The 21,557-nt window shown below is 50.0% G+C and overlaps 1 protein-coding gene across 7 annotated transcripts in view; it reads left to right on the plus strand.

The window, feature by feature from the left end:
- RNF157 (ring finger protein 157) overlaps positions 1-21,557 on the plus strand; it is a 78,407-nt gene that overhangs the window by 47,780 nt on the left and 9,070 nt on the right. For 4 of the 7 annotated variants that reach the window (XM_032870550.1, XM_032870556.1, XM_032870553.1 and 1 more), the window contains 14 exons: positions 4,807-4,895; positions 8,856-9,002; positions 9,452-9,569; positions 10,011-10,077; positions 10,360-10,403; positions 10,783-10,830; positions 13,160-13,231; positions 13,736-13,895; positions 14,047-14,159; positions 16,673-16,911; positions 17,869-17,977; positions 20,138-20,249; positions 20,662-20,849; positions 21,133-21,198. In XM_032870550.1, coding sequence (XP_032726441.1) covers positions 4,807-4,895; positions 8,856-9,002; positions 9,452-9,569; positions 10,011-10,077; positions 10,360-10,403; positions 10,783-10,830; positions 13,160-13,231; positions 13,736-13,895; positions 14,047-14,159; positions 16,673-16,911; positions 17,869-17,977; positions 20,138-20,249; positions 20,662-20,849; positions 21,133-21,198 — 1,572 coding nt within the window. Of the gene's footprint in view, positions 1-4,363; positions 4,439-4,806; positions 4,896-8,855; positions 9,003-9,451; positions 9,570-10,010; positions 10,078-10,359; positions 10,404-10,782; positions 10,831-13,159; positions 13,232-13,735; positions 13,896-14,046; positions 14,160-16,672; positions 16,912-17,868; positions 17,978-20,137; positions 20,250-20,661; positions 20,850-21,132; positions 21,199-21,557 lie in introns of those variants that run through there. The other 3 variants (XM_032870552.1, XM_032870549.1, XM_032870555.1) reach the window with 2 other exon arrangements.

Consider the following 21,557-nt stretch of genomic DNA (forward strand, 5'->3'; position numbering starts at 1 on the left):
TGGGATCAAGCTCCGCATCAGGCTCTCTGCTCGGTGGGAAACTTGCTTCTCCCTGTCCCTCTACCTGATGCTCCCCCGGCTCACTCTCTCTCTCTCTCTCTCTCTGACAAATAAATAAATAAATTCTTTTTTTTTTTTTTTTAATCTAGGACACATGGTTGATACATGTGCACACACGCGCACACACACACAGACACGTTCAGGGGCTCACCTTCCGTTCAGTCTAAACGTGCAGTTCCTCATTTGGCCACTAAGCGGCACTTGGCCAGTGTCCCGCAAATGTAACAGGAAACCCATGAACACTGGGATAAAAGGCGGAAGAGGAACTTACTTGCTCAGTGTTCAGGCAGAACCCGGACGGGCAGTCCCCTGGGGCCCATTGAAAGATTTCATTTGGCTGAGCCTGTACTATACTCCTGTCCTGGACTTGAGGTGTTCGGGATTTAAACGATTCTGAGACTTGGGCTAATTTCAGTACAGACACAGCAGGCCAGTCCTGGGAGGGTGATGGCGCAGATACAAGCTGTCACAGCTCCGGGCCCCTACAGACAGAACCAAGAGAGGGGGGCCTGCGCCCTCACCGAATCCCAGCCGCGGCGCGGAACTCGGGGCAAAGTGCGGGTGTTCAATGGATGGGTACGCCTCTTTGTTCTTTACACAGAGTTTCGCAGAGAAACCACTGTGTTCTAGAAATATCTATCAGTGCCACGCTTTTGAGCAGCTCGGCAGGAGGTGAGCCGCAGCCGCTTCTGCTGCTGTCAGTGCTCTCTGGCACCAGTGTACCCTGAATGTACGGTCATGTCTTCTGCAGGTGCTCTTAGATCTTAAAAACGAAAGGGTTTTGTCCTGCTGTGCTCCAAGAAAGCTTTTCTCTAAGACCTTAGATACTCCAGTTAAAATGTGAAAGGAGTACGGTATTAGGTGTTCTTTTGTCTGAACTGCTGGCTAAGCATAAGGATGTAATCCGGAGTTGTGACTGGCTTCCAGAACCTGAACAGGATTTGGTATCTTTTGCAGTGAGTGTTTAAGTGTCAGACTCTGCGCTGTGCTCAGGCTCCTGGAGGACTCACGGGATCAGAGCAGCGTCCCCTGCACGAGCTGAGGCAGCTGCCGTGGAAAGCGGTGACTTTGGAGTCAATTCCCAGTTCTGGGTTCCAATCCTGACGCTGCCACTCGTTAGCCCCGGATCTTCAGTAATTACACAAATCTTTTACACAAAATTAATTACACAAAACTTAGAATCCAGTTTTTTTGTCTGAAAAATGAGGATGTCAGTCCTGACATTCTTCATTTATCTAATCAACCAACATATTTTTGAGCTCCTCGAGGACCTGACAGTCTGGTGTGCACGGCAGACGTGTCTCTTAGTGTTGAACATATTAAATAAGAATGTATTTCTTAAATTTATTTTTATTCTTTAAAAGATTTTATTTATTTATTTGAGAGAGAGAGGGCACACACGAGCAGGGGCAGAGGGAGAAGGAGAAGCAGACTCCCTCGCTGAGCAGGGAGCCCGGACATGGGGCTCAATCCCAGGACCCTGCAATCGTGACCTGATCCGAAGACAGATGCTTCACCAACTGGGCCACTCAGGTGCCCCAATGAAGAATGTATTTAACCTGAAGGTTGTGGGGTGCCTGGGTGGCTCAGTGGGTTGAGCCTCTGCCTTCGGCTCGGGTCGTGATCTCAGGGTCCTGGGATCGAGCCTCACCTCGGGCTCTCTGCTCAGCAGGGAGCCTACTTCCCCCCCTCTCTCTGCCTACTTGTGATCTCTCTCTGTGTCAAATAAATAAATAAAAATATTTTAAAAAATTTAAAAAAAAAAGAAACTGGAGGTGGAGGGTGGTGATGGTAGCATGACCTGTAAATACAGTGCAGGCCACGGAACTGTGTGCTTAACATGCTGAAGGTGAACATGTTATATGTATTTTATCACAGTAAAAGTAAGATGAAGAAGTACATACCTAAAGAACCCAGCCTGATCCTGGCACGTCGTACATACTCAGTAAGCATCCGCTGAGTTAGAGAGTGAATGGTGACAAGGAAGGACCAAACAGAGTTTTTTCTCCCAGATACAAGTACCCTGACACAACTAGGCCAGTCAGGGGGAAGAAATGGCCTTTTCGATCTTGTACAAAACATGCCACCACCAGGCCCACAGGTGGAGGAAGACTGCCAGGCCTTCTGTAAGGTCAATCCTGATTTCTTGCCTCAAGCTCAAGATGGCCTTATGGAGTGCCTTCCCATTTCTCAGACACCGTTCTGGGCTACAGAAACTGAACAGCCTCATGAAGGATATCTACATGCAGTTTCTGGAATTCTGTTCCACTTTTCATTAATGAACACAAGCTTTAGGTAAAGACTAGTATGCAAGGAATAAAGTTTGATCTGCTCGGAGACTAATGGACCAGACCTTCAAGGTCAGTACCTTTCTGACAGAAAATGGAAGCTCCAGGATTATTCCAAGTAGAAGACGAAGAACTCTCATCTTTCTTTTTCCCTTTCCTTTTGTTTTTCTTTTTTGGTGGGCGGGGAAGGGTAAAGAATGAAAGAAGAATCATCTTTTCTTTTTTTTTTAAACTCAGGTAGGATTTATGGGTAACTCCCAAGTACCTGTGTAAATGAGTATGATTAACTTTGCTACTCCAGAAAAAAATTTTAATCCCAAAGTCATTTATTTTGGCTTTAGAATAGACTAGCATTTGTGTCGGATTTTCTTGCCTAATTACTTTTTGCTTAAGCTTATTTTAAAATTGTTTTAAATTCCTTTAGTGTGACAGCCTAGGAAAGTGGGGGGGTGGGGAAAACGGGCCACAGATAGGATCTGAACTAGAAATTGCAGCTTTCCTATAGAAAAGCCTCCTCATATGCTGCCAGTGGGAGAGCAAAATTGGAATCAGCTTTCTGGAGAACAATTTGGCAAAATATTTTTTAAAGTCTTAAAAATATGCTTACTCTTTGATCCAGTAATTCCACTTCTAGGAATTTGTCCTAAGGAAGTAATCAAACAAGCACGCCAAAATGGAGGAACAAGGCACTCACCACAACATCTGTATCGGCAAAAAAAGAAGAAAAAAAGTGTAAAACCAATGGAAAACATTGAATACTATGAAACTGATTAAATAAAAGATGTCCCTTTCTCCAATGTAGTAATAATGTTGTCTGATTATAGACTTTTGAAACATTTACCACATCTTTCTAAGTGAAAACGAGAATAGAACAGTGGGCACAGTTTGAAACTGTGCCTAGACACAGAGGAGGGTAGGTGAGTAGCTGGACAGATGGGAGGATGGATGCCTATCTGGAGAGACACATCCTACAGAGTTAACTTTAGTATTGCCAAGTGGTGAAATGGTAGCCGATTTTATACTTTTTGTGTTTTTCAAATTTTCTGCTTGAACTTGTATTATTTTGTAATTAGAAAAACGAACAGTCCTAATATTTTAAAAGAATATACATGTAGTGTATCAATGAATAAGGTCGGTGTTGCTATATAATACCCACAAAGTGGGTGACGTAAACACGCGTAACATAGACTAAATGTGTTTACTTCAGCGTCTCATTCATGCAAGTGAATTATCAACAATCATACTGAACACATAAAATCAGATGTACCTTAGATTAAATTATGTTTCCCAAGAAAAAGAACCACATTCAGCAAAAATCTGTGAAGGTACAGTTAGGGGATCATGTGAGTGTCCTATTTCTGATCCCAGCGCTAGGAGGTAGACACTTCTAGAACTAGGAGTACTGCAGTTTCGCCAAGCTACAAAGCCTGGCCGGCGGATTTTCTGGGAATTTTGTGTAAAAAAATGTTTATTGTCCAGGGCACCTGGGTGGCTCAGTGGGTTAAGCCTCTGCCTTCGGCTCAGATCATGGTCTCGGGGTCCTGGGATCGAGTCCCGCATCGGGCTCTCTGCTCAGCAGGGAGCCTGCTTCCCCCTCTCTCTGCCTGCCTCTCTACCTACTTGTGATCTCTGTCTGTCAAATAAATAAATAAAATATTAAAATAAATAAAAATAAAATTAAAAATTAAAAAAATGTTTATTGTCCAGATAACACTAGAATACTGACAGCATTTAAAAATCATTCTTAATAGTCTGAAAGCAAACCCCACTTAAGTCTTGTACTGTGTCCCCCTCCCTATCTCAATTTCATCATCCACAACTCCCCATCCCAATGGGGAAAGAGTGAAAGTGTAAGGTAAATGACAGACAGTCATAAACCTTTGATGACCCCAAAATAGCTCTTGGCTCCCATTTTCAGGAACTCTGCTTTATATAACCAGCTGCGGGGAAAATTTGTTCTTCACTGTTTGCAGCCTCGGCTCTGTACACACGATGGGGTTCTCTTTTATTTGCAGTTCCTAAATGCCGAAGACACCATGTGGCTTCACGGAAGGGAAAAACCATGCAGGTCTGGCTCCCTGTTGTCTCAGGTCAGATGGAAAAGCCTTTTGTGATTAACTCGGCCACAGTGTGTCCTTTGGTATTTGGAACTTCAGCAGGAGTTTTTATTAGCTATCCACATTTTGAATGCTGGCTCAAATAAGCTGCCTACAGTGGAAAAAGCAGATAAACCTACGCCTTTTGACGCCAAATAGAATCCCCGTTCGCCCACTGGCCGTGACCTTGAGCAAGTTCACTTAACACGTCGGCTCTCGGTGTCCTCACTTAGTTAGGAGAGTTGTGCCTTCCTATGTCACCTTGAAAGGCTGTTCTTTGTCAGCCCTGAAGCTTTGTGCCAGTGGGGGACAGCTACCCATCTCTCTAAACACACTGCCTTCTCCCACTTTGTTTCTGACAGTTTCCTTACGCTGCCCCGCCTCCCCAAGAGCCTGTAAAGACTCTGAGAAGCCTGGTCAACATCCGGAAGGACACGCTAAGACTCGTAAAGTAAGTTCCCCGGGGCGGGGGGGCGGGGGGGGCTCACCCAGGTTCTAGGTGCAGCACAGCCAACTCCCCCCAGAGACTTGGGAAGCAATTTCTGCAAGACGCAGAGTCTGATCCCCCCGGGGCTCGAGGACATGAACCCCTCCCCCGGCAGTGACCGAGCAGTCCCTGTCCACAGAGATTAGGTCTCCCCGCATCCAGATTATTCAGAACTTGGCGTCTGTGTTTGTGGAGGACTTGTTCCTTTCCTGGAAGCAGTCCTTATTATCCTTGTTTTACGATTTTTTTTTTTTTTAAAGAAGAATTATTGAGGGAAAAACTGAATTTTGCAGCTGCTTCAGCAAGCCTAGGGGAAAATGGGATATTTCAGGTTGGAATATAAAATCCTTGTTTTACTGCTTACATTTACTCGTCATCTCCTGTGTCCTCCCTCTGAGGAACTCGTAGTGCTGATTGGTTAATCGTCATCAGTATTAATTCTCATCAACATTTGCCTTCTCTGTGCCATCCCTAAGACAGTGTAATTTTGACACTGTTGCTCGGGGTAGCAGGCCAGTCTGCTGAGGCTCTCCCTGGTCCCCTGGGAAGACAGATTTGGCGAGGGCAAATCACGGGTCCCAGATTTCTCTAAATGGACAAGAAAGATGTCAGTCCTGTTAGTATTAGGAAGTTTATTCCTCTCAGATAATTGTTTTAATATAACTTCATGAAGGTATAACTCAGATGCTGTACCATTCGCCCTTTGAAGTGTACAGTCCAGTGGTTTTTAGTATATTCAGAGTTGTGCGATCATCACTACTGTTGAATTTTAGAACAGAAGAGACCCTGAGCTCACTGGGGGTGAGTCCACACGTCCCCCAAAACCCTCTTCCGGACCTAAGCAACCGCTAATTTACTGTCTGTCCTTCGCTCTTCATTTTTATATTTCATTTGTCCCTGAAGTTTTGACTGCTTCCCCAACTATTCCCCCAGCCCTGGAGTCCGCCCTGGGGACCAGGCAGCCGTGGAGGTGCTCTGCCGGGGAGCTGCCCGCAGCTGGGCCTCGCCCTCCCTGGGGCCCTTCGCCCTCCCTCGGGGGGCCCCGCGACAGCACAATGGATTGAGGCTCCCGAGGCCAGACTCTGCACCTTGTTTCTCTCTCATCACACGTGGCTGTGGCTCAAGGGCCAGGGCTCCAGTAAGTGCCGTGCTGGGAGGCCCTAGCTGAACCTGCCTGCCTGGAAGCCGAAGACCAGCCTGCTTCCCAGCTCTTCCAGCTGCCCGCGAGCACCGCCATCACACTCGTCCTCGAGCTTCAGGCTTCCCACCCGTAGAGACCGCACCGTACTTCACCTCTCATGGCTGTTGTCAAGGTTCAACAAGATAATGGGAGGAAAAACACCTGCTATTCAATAACCGTTAGACTGAAGAGTGTTCTTGCTCTGTTTTTCCGAGATTACGGGAATAGGGTAGATTCTGAGTCACAGACTTCCAGGGAAAGATGGATGATTGAAGATCTTTTGCTTCCAGCCAAAACCCGCCAGTAAGACCATTGTTTAAAAGGATTAATCCAGAAGGACTGGGGGAATGGGAAAGGAACACCAGCAGTGTGGTGTAGGGACGAGAACAAAGGCAAGTGTTAAATAACTTAGCAGGCCACGGAGATGAGAATCCTGAGTGAGCCGAAGGAAAAGCTGATAATCACCCACTTAAACTGTTACCCCCCGAGGGCTCAGGAACTGGCAGTACCAGGAGCTCTGAACGCCGAGGTGGAGGGCGAAAATGAAGACGATTGGTGGGAAGCTTGCTGAGGGGCTGTCAGATCCCCTCCCTTATGCTGCACAGCCAGAGCTGCCCTCCCCACAACCTGGCCGAAGGCTGGCAGACAATTCTCAGTGGAAAAGTTAAAACACAGACTCTGGACTCAGGGGACCCCGGCACAACTAAGATTGAGCTCAGTACTAAAAATGGGGGTTAAGTGAATTTAGGTACACTGGATGTTGAGCCCTCCGGCCTGCCCTCCTCACATCTTCTGCCCCCAGGCCCTTGTCCAAAGAGAAGAACACTGTCTCTGAGGAGGAGGACCCTCCCGGACAGGAAGACCAAAGAGAATGGCTTCGGAGATTCCTCCAAAGACCCAGATCGGGCCCTGGGGAAGCCCAGGGTCCCCAAACCACACCATGCACTCAGAGTTCCAATCAATGGTCTTTTTTTTTTTTTTTTAAGATTTTATTTATTTATTTGACAGAGCATAAGCAGCGGGAGAGGCAGAGGGAAAGGGAGAAGTTGGCTGCCCGCTGAGCAGGGAGCCTGACGTGGGGCTCTATCCCAAGACCCCAGGGTCGTGACCTAAGCCAAAGGCAGACACTTAACTAACTGACCCACCAGGCACTTCTGGGGTTTTAAATGTCTTAAATAGGAGCAAACAACCAAAGATTCTTAGATGCGTAGAAATACCTATAATATGAAAGACAGAGGCAGAACAAACCAACAGGAAAAAAAGGATTCAGAAATTAAAAACATAGTAGCCGAAATGAAAAAGCCAATGGAACAGAAGAGGAAAAGTCGAAATAGTCCAGAAAGTGGGGCCAAAAGGTTGAGATACAGAAAAGAGGAAAGATACAAAGAATAGAGGGCCAGTGTACAAGGTCCCACATGCAACTAATGGTTCTGGAAAGAAGAGAGAATATAGAAGGAAGGAGATCATCATTAACGACTGAATAATTTAAGAAAACTTCCCCAAACCAGAGGGCCTGAGTTTCCAAATGGCAGGGACCACTGGAGCGCCCAGCTAAGTGGATGGTAAGGCAGAGATCGTACATCAGAGGAAAACAGGATCAGCGATTGGAATGGCTTCTTCGTAGGAGCAACGCTAGAAGCTGAGAGATAATGCGGCAATGCTCCAAGTGTCTTTTTTAGAAGTATTTATACCCTAGAACTCCTTATTCAACCGGACTTTCAATGCAGTGTGACTGTAGAGTAAAATCTCTCAAAGAGTTTATCCCTCCAACACATCCTTTTCCAGGAGGCTAGTGGAAGAGGAGCCCTGCCACAGAGAAGGTGTACCCCAAGGAAGAAGGCAGGAGATGTGGGAAAGAGGTGGCAGGCCCTCCCCAGGGTCATGGGGGAGGCTGGTGTTCTGGGGGGTTTTTTGCAGGCTCAGAGAGCCTGGGGTGCAGAGAGCATCTCGAGAAGACAAAATGCGCAGAGCGCTTGGTGCTTTTGAACGTGGAGAGAGACATGTAACCAGCCAGAAAAGGACTAGGGTGTGGGTGAGTAAAAAGGACATAGGACACTGAGCCACTGAAGTAGGAAATGAGCCCAGACTCCAAGAAAAACTGACTCAGGAAAAGACAATCAGCGACCACTCTGTGGCTAAGCTGATCATGTTAATATAAACCCAGTAATGCAGACACAAAGATGCTGGGCTCCCGGAATCATGATGTACACCCTTGGAGGCAGGGGGTGTGCTCCTATGGGGCCGCTTGAGGGAAGTGAAAGAAATCCTGGCTCCCGTGGTAGGAAGTCCATGGATAACACCTGAAACTGAAGTCAAGAATCACACAAGCATGTTCTGTAGGAACACACAGGTGAATGCCAAAATGGTCAGCTGGAAGAGGTAGAGATGGTCTCTGAAAAGGAGGAGGGGGAGGGGTGGGGCCTGCTGCTTTTGTGACAAGCCTTGTGGAAACTATGTGAATAGAAACTTTGATTACAGCAAAAACAAAACAAAGCAAAACAAAAGGGGGTCTGGCCAATGCCCAAGTGTTCACGGTAACCCTATGAAGTATCAGATGCCACTGAAATGCCCCCCGTAGGGCCTTGAGGGACTCAGCCATCGTTCAGAATGAAGATGTGGGCATAAGTCTATGACCATGGAGAGAAGCTCATAATGTAGTAAGTTTAAATACACGTGTGTGTGTCTGTGTATTTAAAAATACTGATTTGCTCTCCCCAAAGTGCTGAGTCTTTGTGGTTTCCCAGATGTGCGGAGGAAGTGAAGACCGCTGGAGAAGAGGCCGGCAGGGCTAAGGTCCACTACAACGTGGAGTTCACCTTCGACACAGACGCCCGGGTGGCCATCACCATCTACTATCAAGCCACGGAAGAGTTCCAGAATGGGATTGCCAGGTGAGAACAAGAGACCAGGTAAGCTGCGTCCTCCCCAGACGGGCGAGGGTCCACACCTTCCCCACTCGCCCATGGAAGAAAATCTAATTCTACCATGAGGTGAAATCTGGCTCCTGAATTTTCTTCTCCAGAGCCCCACCTTTTCACCTTTTCCCTTCAAACTGTGCCATTGTGTGCTGTGGCAAGGGGCAGCGGAACCTTTTATGTCATCAAGATGCTATTAAACATCCATTAAGCTGCCTTTTTGGGGATGGTGGGTTGAATGGATAAGTTTAGCGGCATGATCGAGCAGGAGCAAAGGAAACAGACAATGAAGGAAATATTTTCTGTCCTATCCTTTTCTGTCCTTAGAGCCTGTTGATGTTGAGACCAGGCGTGGGACAGAGGAAACAGTCCCTCCGTCTGGGCTAGATACTGACTTTCGCTCTGCTTCCCTCTTCGCTCAACAGCTACATCCCCAAAGACAACAGCCTACAGTCGGAGACGGTGCACTACAAGCGCGGGGTGTGTCAGCAGTTCTGCCTGCCCTCCCACACCGTGGACCCCTCCGAGTGGGCGGAGGAGGAGGTGAGTGGCCTCTGGGACCAGGCGACGGGCTGCTGGGCAGAGGCTCAGATACAGGGACCTCGGGCCTCATCTGGACTACAGCCAGCAGGTCCCCTGTCCCCCATGCTCGGAGACCACACTGTCCTTCAGCCCTGTGACTCCTTCACACCCTTAAGATAGGCCCAACACCCTTAACTTTTCTGTTCCAAAGGAGCCCATTCACCTCAGATACTTGGAGAAAGCCAGGAGCCTGCAAGGAACCTCCAAAGTTAGAGGGTTTCATAGCCACAAGGCTTTAGAAAGAGACAGTGGCCTTCCACGGGACAGACTCAGGTGGTCACGAGGTTGAGGAATGAGAGCACAGATGAATTAATGCCCCTTGACGATGGCTCCTTCCCTGATGGATTACTGTGTCATCTCAACTTGCTAAGTCCTTTCTTTTTTCCTTTTCTTTCCCATTAGCTTGGCTTTGATCTGGACCGAGAAGTTTACCCTTTAGTGGTCCACGCCGTGGTGGATGAAGGAGACGGTAACGGGCACCTTTTATCTTCTTCCGCTGTACACGCTGCCCTTTGGCGGTGCACGAACCACAGGCCCTCTCCGTGGGGCCCGGGCAGGTGGTCCCTGGGTCCCTGAGTCCTCAGGCAGATGAGAGCAGCATGGATTACAGAGTGTGCCCCTTCTCACAGCCTGGAGCATCGGTTTGCCGGGCGCAGGGAATCGGGGAAGTTAGAAGGCCAGCAAGATGTGTTTTTGGGCTTTCTTCCTCATCCATGTGCCTTTGTTTATTTATTTATTTATTTACTTTCAGAGTATTTTGGCCATTGCCATGTACTGCTGGGCACTTTCGAAAAGGTGAGTAACTTTACGGGGCCTTGCTTTATTCCGTTTAACTGGCTCTCATGTGGGGTCTCGGGCAGCCCTGTTTGCTGCTGCCTGAGTTGCAGCAGGATGGATCCGGCTCGGAGGCTGTCGTCAAGCCGAAGGAGCCTCACACCGGGGGCTGCCCTTGGATCTAGTGCCAGCCCTGCTACCAACTCGCTGCGTGACCTGCCGCTCTGAGCCCTCGGTTTCCTCTTCTTAAAATGGAAAGATCACACTGGATACTTGGAAGGCCCTGCGGGTGTGAGGGGGGCGTCTGTAATCCCACGCGTGTATACTCGAGGGCAGCAACCAAGGACACCTGTACCTTCTCGCCCTCCTTCCGGGTCATAACGGTCCTCTTTCATTCCAGCACACGGATGGAACTTTCTGCGTCAAGCCCCTCAAACAGAAACAAGTGGTATGTATTGGACAGCCAGGGCTCCTTGGTGTCCCCCCCACCAACCCTTCTTTCTTTTGATTGCTCATTCTCTTTTTTTCTCTTTTGCTAAGCACCCTTCTTTCTCTCCCACCGACCCCCCTTTTTTTAATCAAAGAAGAGTGAAAAAGGGAGTACTTTTGTATGTTAGAAACTCCTTGGGTGGCCTGAAAGGAATACTGACTGGGGGTGTCTTGATTGTTCCAGAATTGTTGGTGTAGAGGCGGCCATTATCTGAGCAAAGAAATGAAAGGACAAGATTTGTCTCTTGACATTAGGTTTCGGGAGAGTTCTTTTTATTTAAAATGCCAGGGTGAGAAACATTCCAAGCTGAAGGATAAAGTGTTGGGGTCCAATTCAGAGCCAATTAGGGCCCTTGGCTTAATTCATCCCACCACTGCTTTTCTAAATCCCAAGTTTACTGGCCATCTGCCCCCTTCTCAGAATGACCAGCAAGTTATGTGTATGCCTGCTCCTAACCCCCACTGGGTCCCAGCACTTTTTTTTTTTCCCACTTTTGCCCAAGTGGAAGCAGAGTTAGTGAGGAGGGGAGAATGGGGTCAGGGGCATTGGCAGGACCCCCTGCAGGTGGGTGATAGAGGTCTGAATTCTATATTGTTCATTCTTGGGGGTTAAGTGTTCTCTCCTCTTCATGAGGTCAATAGCAGTCAATAACACCTGAACATAAATTTGTTGATAATATCCTTTCCAATTTAATCGATCAGTAAGTTGAAACAAGTTTTAAAAGGCAGAGGAGAAAACAGATCCTGAGCCCAGGATACTGCCTAGGAAGGCCAAGCCTTGGTGAGTTGGCTCATGGGGAGGCCTTGTTCTCCAGGACGCCTAGAAAGGCTAGGGTAACTGAAGGTAAATGATTTGTCTATTTTCCTATTGCTAGCTTGACATTAGCAACAGACTTTCAAACTGGAGAGTGGGTATGAAATCAGTGACAGGCTCAGTCTTAGGGGAGGGGATCAACAGGGGACAGGTGAAGCAGAAGGAGTGGGCTCACGCAGAGAGACAAGGGAAGAGCCTGTTTTGGCACTGACGTGGCCCAGGCTAGGGCAAGTGGGCATTGAAGTTGAGGGGTTTTTTTTTTAATTTTTTTAAAGATTTTATTTATTTATTTGACAGACAGAGATCACAAGTAGGCAGAGAGGCAGGCAGAGAGAGGGGGGGGAAGCAGGCTCCCTGCTGAGCAGAGAGCTCAATGTGGGGCTCGATCCCAGGACCCTGAGACCATGACCTGAGCCGAAGGCAGAGGCTTAACCCACTGAGCCACCCAGGTGCCCCTGAAGCTGAGGTTTTAAGGGTTAGGGCCAAGAGGGCTCCTTGGCCATGTGGGTGGTGGGGTGGCTCGTGCATGTGGAGGGGCTCAGTTGTCTCCCCTTCAAGATCCTACTGTCTTTCTGTCTCTCATGTTTTCCCTTCCACTCCTCCCCTTGCCTGTTTCTCCTCTTTCTTTCTCTGTTCCATTCTTTAATAATAAAAATAATAATATTTTTAAAGATTTATTTCTTTACGGGGCACCAGGGTGGCTCAGTTGGTTAAGCGTCCAACTCTTGATTTTAGCTCAGGTCATGATCTCAGGGTGGTGGGACCCAACCCTGCCTCCGGCTCCGTGCTCAGCGGAGCATCTGCTACAGCTTCTCTCTCTTCCTCTTCCCCAGCTCCTCCCCCTGCCTGTGTGCTCTCTCGCTCTAAAAATAAATTAATCTTTAAAAAGTAAAATCTTTTTGAAAAAAGATTTATTTATTTTAGAGAGCGCGCACGAGGCGATGGGGGAGAGAGAAGCTTTAGCAGACTCTGTGCTCAGCATGGAGCCCAGTACGGGCTCAACGTCGCCACCCTGAGATGGTGACCTGAGCTGAAGCCAGGAGTCACGTGCTTACCTGACTGCGCCCCCCAGACACCATCCATCCCTTTATTTTTGAAATGTCCGCACTTCATGTCTGTTACATAGCCAACGCTTTAATTTTGATGCATAGGCTCCATCCTTTTGCTAATCTCTGCCCTTCTTAACTCTGCTTTCCTGTCTGTGACCTTGAGCTGTGGTACACGAATTAGTGTTGTATTCGTGAACATTTGTGCTCCCTCTTGGGCAGAATGGTGGGTGGATTAAACATTTGATTTTCGTTTCCCTGTCAGAGGGAAAGCATAAGTAAATAAGAGCACCCTTTACTTGTCTAGGCCTTTGATTTTTTTCATTGTGAGTCAGTAGCCCCTGGTTACCAGAGAAGGTTGAGGGATGAGTTCCCACTTTCTCTCCGTCCAGTCAACCTGCCCTTGAACTTTGCTGTTTGCTCTTCAGGTAGATGGGGTCAGCTACCTCCTTCAGGAGATCTATGGAATCGAAAACAAGTACAACACACAGGATTCTAAGGCAGGTTCTACCCCAAATTCTGAATGTGCTTTTCCCGGGAGGCGGAGGGAGAAACGCTTTGGTGAAACTCGGATCCAGGGAGTCGGCGTGCCAAACTCTGGAATCAGTTTGGTCCGAGGAGGGGACTTTCTTCCTCATTCCAGATGCTTATGCTTATATTGCTCTGGAAATGAGAAGCTTCGGCAGGTTTGGATGAGTTCCCCTGCAGAGCCCCGGCCGCCCATTACCGGGCTCCCCTGCAGTGTTCCTGCGTGGCCCCCCGCCCTTCCCTGTGTGGTCGCCTTACACCGCCGCCCCGACAGTCTGATCCCGTAGGACAGCTTGAGAGAAGCAGCTCCCAGAATAAGGGAAACCCAGTATGCGAATGCACGTGCTAAAGTCCGAAGTAAATGTAGGATATGGTTCTCGCTCCTCATCTCCGCTCTTCAGGCAAGCTGCTTGCAAAGAACAGAGAGGACACAAATGTCTTTGTGTCACTGGCTACGTTTCTATCTCCTGGGACAGGTGGCTGAGGATGAAGTAAGCGATAACAGTGCTGAGTGTGTGGTGTGTCTCTCAGATGTCCGGGATACCTTGATTCTGCCCTGTCGTCACCTCTGCTTGTGTAACACGTGTGCCGACACCCTGCGCTACCAGGCCAACAATTGTCCCATCTGCCGACTGCGTGAGTCCCAGAGCCCTAGGCCGAGACCCGCCAGGAGGGTCTGCAAACTGCCCGCCCCCCCGGGGAGGGGAGACTGTGGTTTCTGCCCGGGCTCCCGTTCATCCTGACTTCTGTTATCAGGATGGCCTGATGATCTGTTCCCTTCTTGTAGCCTTCCGGGCGCTGCTTCAGATCCGGGCCATGAGGAAGAAATTGGGCCCCTTGTCCCCAACCAGCTTTAACCCCATCATCTCGTCCCAGACGTCTGACTCAGAGGAGCATTCGGTGAGTTGGGCGGGGCACGGGACCACCCAGGAACCAAGTGCTCTGGTCCCCTCGCTGGCCCTGTGCACCTTTCATCCTTCTTTACCTGACTTTGCAACAAGTAATTAAACCTTGGCATGCTGCAGTGTTCAGTAAGCTGGCTGAGGTCACGTTGTGTTAAAACCAACCAGTATTACAACGGAAAATTGGATACTGATCATTAAATCCCCCTTTTCCTTCTGGAACTCAGCATCCGGTTAATATTTACCCTGCTGGGAGAAGTCTGCTCCCAGCCTCACCCTAGTCGGGAGCTCCCCCGCCCAAAGCAGGAACAAGGGGGTGATTGTCTTGCATTTGAATACAATTTACTATGTTTATCTGGGTCATTGAAGGAGGTAACTGTTTTTCTTGATCCCATTTCATGGCTCCAGCAACTGGGAGCCAAGTGGATGACACACTTCACTTCCGTGTCCCTGTGAAAAGAGATAGTGCTGGAAGGCAGCCTCGAGGCTGTGCGGTCCTAGCGGACGCCATCTTCAGATTCACTCACGAGTGGAGGAGAGTCGTCCTTCCATACGTGGTATTAGGATAACTAGTTAGCTATTTAGGGAGGAAAAATCAGCTTAGCACTTCACTCCTTACCAGATTAACAAATAAATTCCAGACGGAGTAACTAGTTAACTATATTAAAGCAAAACTACATTAAAGCAGAAGTGAAGCAAACCAAACATTAAAGACTGAGAATAAATTCTAGGTGATTCTTTAGTTGGCTTTGAATGGGAGAGGGCTCTCCAAACTTAAAAGCAGAGGAACGCTACAGAAAAGAAAAAGTGTAGATTTTACCACATAAAAATATTAAAAGTTCAGATGTGTAAAAAGGATTAAAATTAAAAGGCAAACCATGAATTATTTAAAGAAGAAAAATGTCTTCACAACGTTTATATCAGAGAGAACCCTAATATCTTTGCCGTGGCTCCTCTGAATCAAACAGAAATAAATGAACAAAGGATATTATTTAAGATTCTCAGGAGTGGGGAAAAAATTAAGATTATTTAAAAAAATCCTCAGAAGAGGATGCTTAGCTGGTTAAATATCTTTTTTTTTTAGTTAACCATATTAAAAATCTACAATATACGAATTAAAATGAGATACCATTTTTCACCTTTCAGATTCGAAAGCTTTTTAAAAGAGACTCCATGGCAGTGGGGGTGGGGGGCATCTGGGTGGCACAGTCACAGTCCTTTAAGTCTTTGGCTCAGGTCAGGATCTTGCAGTCCTGAGATAGAGGCCCCATTGGGCTCAGTGCTAAGTGAGGAAGGAGTTGGCTTCAGATTCTCCTCCTTCCCCCTCCGTTCCTCCCCCCCCCACCGCCGCCACTCACTTGCCCCCCACAGGCACTTCTGTGTGTTCTCTCTTAGATAGACGGATGGATGGACAGATGGATAGATGGCATGAGCACCTGGGTGGCTCCGTGGGCTGAGCCTCTGCCTTTGACTCAGGTCATGATCCCAGAGTCCTGGGATCGAGTCCCGCATCAGGCTCCCTGCTCTGCCCGGAGCCTGCTTCCCCCTCTGCCAGGTGCTCCCCCCTGCTCGTGCTCTCTCTCTTTCTCTCTCTCTCTGTCAAAGAAATAAATAAAATCTTTTAAAAAAGAAAAGAAAACCATTAAAGTAAATAAATAAAATCTTTTAAAAAGGGAGAGAGACTTCATGCTGGTGGAAAAGCAGTTAAAATAGGTTCTCTGTACTGCTTATGGGAGTGTGGCTGGAAGGGTCATTGAAGAAACAAAACAGAGTAGCTGTAAGTATCCAGAGCCTTAAAAATACTTATATCTGATAATCAAAGACCTAAGAATTTAATATCAAGAATACAATCCGGGAAAAAAAAGGGTTTTGTGGGAGCACCTCTCTTTTGCTGGACGGATGCTCCCTGATTCACAAATTGCTTAAAAAAGCCAATCGAATCTTCAAAAAAAATAAAGATTTGTGCACAAGGATGTTCCTCAAATGTGGTTTATAGGAGGGAATGTCAGACACAGCTAAATCCCAGCACCAGTAGAAGAGGTAGGAAATATGGACTCTGTGAAGGGAAATATTTATGTTTGCTGACATATAGGGGATATAAAATTGTTATTTACATAGTGTAACTTTGTAAACCATACAGAGAAAAAGGTTGGAAGAAAGTATACCACCAGAATAGTAATGAAAGTTGTACTTTGGGCGATTTGATTATTGAATCTTCCTTCCCCTCCCCCTTCTTTTTTTATCTTCATGTGTTTTTCAAATTTCCTGTAATGAATATATATTTCCATTACAATCAAAAAACAAACACTACTAAGAAGTCCATCTGTAAGCAGAATCTAGGAATATGTGTTTCTTTGACATTTTCTCATTCTTTGACCTCTTCTACAGACGCTCTGCTTGCCAGACCAGATGTAAAAGAAAATATTTTTTCAGTGTAGAGCAAGGAATGCGATCCCGCCATAAAACAAAGAGTACTTAATTAATTTTTCAACCTGTCTCTGATTCCCCTAGTCCTCAGAGAACATTCCACCAGGTTATGAAGTGGTGTCTCTTCTGGAAGCCCTCAATGGGCCCCTCACCCCATCCCCAGCAGCCCCTGCCCTCCACGTGCTTGGAGACGGCCACCTGTCGGGAATGCTGCCTGCCTATGGCAGCGAGGGCCATCTGCCCCCCGTCAGGACGCTCTCCCCGCTCGACCGCCTGTCTGACTGCAGCAGCCAAGGAATCAAGCTCAAAAAGAGTCTTTCCAAGTGAGTGGTTGGTGCTCAACAGTGGTGCCCCTGAGGTCCCTGGTGACATGCTTTCACTCGTCTTCCCCTGCTCAGTACTGGCTCCCATCCTGGGTCCCCAGGACAGTGTGGACCCTCTGGGCTGTTCCCAGAGCTTTTCATTTCATGGAAGACCTGGGGCTAACACTCAGGTGGAAATAAGGTGGCATGTGGGTACTTAGTAGAACCCAGACAGGCAAATCTCCTGTGTTTTTGGTGGGGGCATGGGGTGTAGGGAAGAGGACATCCCTAGGATCATTGAGGCCTGTGGGGAGCATCACTTAGTCTAAAGACTGAAGGAAACTTGTGATCTTCACCTATACTCTTAAGCATTTAAACCCAACAGCATTTAAACCCATTAAAACCCAACAGGCACAAGTCATGAGAAACTTTCTGTGGCAGAGTTAAGGAGCATGTATTATAGATAAAAATATTGAGACCCTAGGGGCACCTGGGTGGCTCAGTCATTAAGCGTCTGCCTTCAGCTCAGGTCACGATCCCAGGGTCCTGGGATCCAGCCCCGCATCAGGCTCCCTGCTCGGCAGGAAGCCTGCTTCTCCCTCTCCCATCACCCCTGCTTGTGTTCCGTCTCTTGCTATGTCTCTCTCTGTCAAATTAATAAATAAAATATTTTTAAAAAGAACATTGAGACCCTGAAAATGTCACTGGTTTTTCCCTGGTTCGGACACAAGTTATTGAAGGAGTTAAATGTAAAATGGAGATTTTCTGACACCCAGAAGAGCTCTCAGTCCCTCCCCAGGGCTCTTTCCAGCCTTTTCCTCCTTCTTAAGACCTGGGTTCCGCCTCCCCTGCTCCGTTCATCCCCTCCCCTTTCCTCTGGGCCCCCTTCTTCCTGTGGAGTCTGGCTAACGGGTGCAGCCAGTTCTGTTCTTTACACGGATGCCGGGTTCAGAGGCTCCTCTCCCCGGACTTTCGCAGGTCTGTTTCCCAGAATTCTTCCGTGTTGCATGAGGAGGAGGACGAGCACTCCTGCAGTGAGTCAGAGACCCAGCTCTCCCAGCAGCCGTCAGTGCAGCATCTGGAAGAGGTAATCCCAGTCTCTGTTTCTTGGATGCTGGACTGCAGGTACTTCCGTCCCACCTGCCTCTCCAGGTCCATCTGCTTTCATTCACTCCCAGGCACCTCGGAACCTTCTTCGAGACAGCAGCCAAGGTTTCCTTCCGTTCATCCTTTCAACAGTAGACCGAGCCTGTGTCATGTGCCAGGCACTGTTCTGTACGCTGAGGACAGTAGCAATAAGCAGACGACAGAAGTCCTGGCCCTTGTGGCGCCGACAGTCTTGATACTGGGGTTGGGATGGACCCCAGGGCAGTAAAAACTGGCTGTGGGTCCGTGTGTCAGGAGAGAGGGGGAGCTCGAGGCTAGAGGTGGGGGTTCCTGTCTTTAAAGGGTCGTCTGTGGACAGAGACGGAAGGAGGTGAGAGAGTGAGTGTGCAAATGTCTGAGGAAAGCGGGTTCCAGGGACAGGGACAGCGGCGGCGGAGCCTGGGATGCCCAGTATGCTGGGAGCCCAGTGCGGGGTGGTGCTGCCCGCGAGCCCTGCAGGCTCTGTTTAGCAGGCTTGGGACACCTGCTGTCTGGACGGCCGTGAGCTAGGTAAACTGCGACCGGCGAATGTGATCCGGTGGGCCCTGACTCTGGGTGCTCGAGGTCTAGTTGGGGGGCAGGGCAGGCGCACAGGTTACAGCACTGGGTCTAGCATATGGTCGTTCAGTATGTATTTGTTGGGTAGATGAATGATGCTTTTTCTTTAAAGAGTTATTTACTGGGGCACCTGGGTGGCTCAGTGGGTTAAGCCTCTGCCTTCGGCTCAAGTCCTGATCTCAGGGTCCTGGGATCGAGCCCCGCATCGGGCTCTCTGCTCAGCAGGGAGCCTGCTTCCCCCTCTCTCTCTGCCTGCCTCTCTGCCTACTTGTGACTTCTCTCTCGGCCAAATGAATAAATCAACTCTTTAAAAAAACAGAGTTATTCACTTACTTGTGAGAGAGAGAGCAGGCGTGTGCACCCCAGTAGGGGGAGCGGAGGGAGAAAATCTCCAGCAGACCCCGCTGAGTGCAGCGCCTGATGCGGCTCCCATCCCGCAGCCCGGCAGATCAGGACCTGAGCTGAAACCAAGAGTCGGACACCTTACCCACGGAGCCACCCAGGGACCCCCTGAATGAACGAATCTTCGCTCTAGAGAGCAGCCCCCCGCCGAGGCAGGGACAGCGTGGTCTGTGGCAGAGACACAAGAGATCATGTTAAGTGGAGAAGCCCAGGGAGCTGTGCTGGCAGAGTAGCATGTGAGCTGGATCTTGGTGTTTTAAGATTCCCAGACGAAGGCGAGAGAAGCAGTCCAGGGGGTGGGGCAGTCTGTGCAAAGGCCCAGAGCCGAAGCTGGGGCGCTGGGCAGGCCAGGAGTATGTGGGAGCGTGGCCCACGAAGGCCCCCCTGAAGCCATTACAGACCGGGCCTCCAGAGAGCAGCTGAGCCCTCGGGGGAACTCCCTGACTCAGGCAGGACACAGTGTCTGAGCTCCGATGAAAGCAGAACTCCCTGGGGCACCGGCCGGCTAAGTGGTGGAGCTTGCAGTGCTTGATCTCAGGGTCATGAGTTCGAGCCCCACGTTGGGTGTGGAGCCTACTTTAAAAAAAAAAAAAAAAAACCCAAACCACAGAACTCTTGGAGAAAAGGGGTAGGAACAGAATCCCCATCTGCCAGGGAAGGGGTGGGGGTTCTGGCACAGGTGGCTGCTAGCTCCTAGCACAGGAGGGGCTGGGGGCGGGGGGCAAAGGCGGTATTTGTGTGAGGTCGGTAGAGCTGGAACCAACCCGATATCCAAGCGGGGCCGCCTCACAGGCAGTGAGGCCTCTGCTGGTTTTGTGTTCTCTTTAAGAAGGAAAGCAGTTTCTGATCCCGGGAAACCCGGGGTGTTCCCGTGTCACAGCTGCTGGGTGACCTGTGTCACCTGAGCTCCAGCTTTTGTATGGCCCGAGCAGATGCTGAGCCTCCGGCAGGATGTGCTGACTGAGGCTGGCACCTCCCCTGGGAGGCAGCCCTTCCAGCCCAGGGCTGCGGGGAGTGGGGACGAAAGAGAAACCGCCCGTGCTCTGCACATAGACTCCTGACGCTGGGGCCCTAGGCCCTCCCGGTGTCCCACTCCTTCCCCGGGGCCTGGCCCTCACCCCCTTCTTCTGTGTCCCTCCAGGAATGCGGGGTAACCCCAGAAAGCGAGAATCTCACCCTGTCATCCTCGGGAGCTGTTGACCAGTCGTCTTGTACAGGGACGCCGCTCTCTTCCACCATCTCCTCCCCAGAAGGTACACGAGGGAGCGGGAACGACTGCACATTCTTCTGCTCAGCCCAGTCCTCGATGCTCGTCACAGCCCCTCCAGAAGGACCCGGGGCTGGCAGGGTGACACCTAGACTGCACGAAAGCCAGGCCCCTCCCAGAGCCCAGGGGTTCTGCTGACAGCGGGGGGGAGGGGGGCTCCTCTTACCCCCGGCCCTGCTGTCACGGGCTCCTTGAAGACTGAGTCAGGGACAAGCAGATCCTTGCCCTCGGCTTGAGTTCTGAGCTCCAAAGTGTGAGCCTCGGAAGGCCTGAAGCCTAGCGCTCGGTCAGTGAGGGCCTGGCGAGGCCACTAGAGTCCCCGCTGCATGAGCACAGGGAGGCCGCTCCCAGAAGCCATGCCTGACCTCCCGTCTCCTTCCTCCCACCCGTCTCCACAGACCCTGCCAGCAGCAGCCTGGCCCAGTCGGTCATGTCCATGGTGTCCTCCCAGAGCCAGCACTCCCAGATCAGCACTGACACGGTCTCCTCCATGTCCGGTTCCTACATCGCCCCTGGCACTGAGGAAGAGGGCGAGGCTCTCCCTTCGCCCCAGGCCGCCAGCAGGGCCCCCTCAGAAGAAGGAGAGGTAAGGGGGGAGCACGGGCAGTGTCTCTGTTGCTCTGCGCGCTGCACGCGTGTCCGGACTAGCTCAGCCCAGGGCCTGCGAGGGATTCCTGCCAGGCCCCGGCCGTGCTCGGAGGGGGTGCCGTGGGAAACAAGCTGGGGCCGCTGACTCGGACTCCGTCACATTTGACTCTTCCCTCCGGTGCCACTTCTGTCCCGAGGACCCTGTTGGGGGTTGCTGCCCTGCGGGCCGGGTGGGAGAGCCGGGGTGTCTGGGCCTTGATTTCTGGTTTGCTCTTCGGCAGGTGATGCTGGGGGCATCTCCGGACAGCAACTTTGTCGGCCTCGCCGCCGAAGAGCTCGACGCAGAGGTACGGCCGGCGGGCGGCAGGGCTCCTCCCACCGGAGGGACGCGATAGGCTGGGGCCTGTTCTGGAAGCAGCCTCCCGAGGCAGCGTATTTGGCTCACTTCGGCCTGGGCTGTGGTGTAGAGGGGAGAGCAGCCACACGCGTTGGTGCATGGACTGTCCCTTAGCGCAGCACACTGGCCGCGATGTAGCAGGCGTGGGGTGCGTCCTAGAGGGAGCGCTTCCCGGCCAGACCCTGGACCTGAGGATGTGTCCGTCCTTTGTTCACTGAGTACTCACACAGAGTGTGTCGCAGGCACCGCCTGGCACTGGAAGACGTGAAGACCCCAGTGACCTGGTCTTAGCCTCCCTCAGCCTCCCAC

This window comes from Lontra canadensis, unplaced genomic scaffold (genome assembly GCF_010015895.1).
Source record: "Lontra canadensis isolate GAN:19392208 unplaced genomic scaffold, GSC_riverotter_1.0 scaffold41, whole genome shotgun sequence".
Classification (NCBI taxonomy): Eukaryota; Metazoa; Chordata; class Mammalia; order Carnivora; family Mustelidae; genus Lontra; species Lontra canadensis.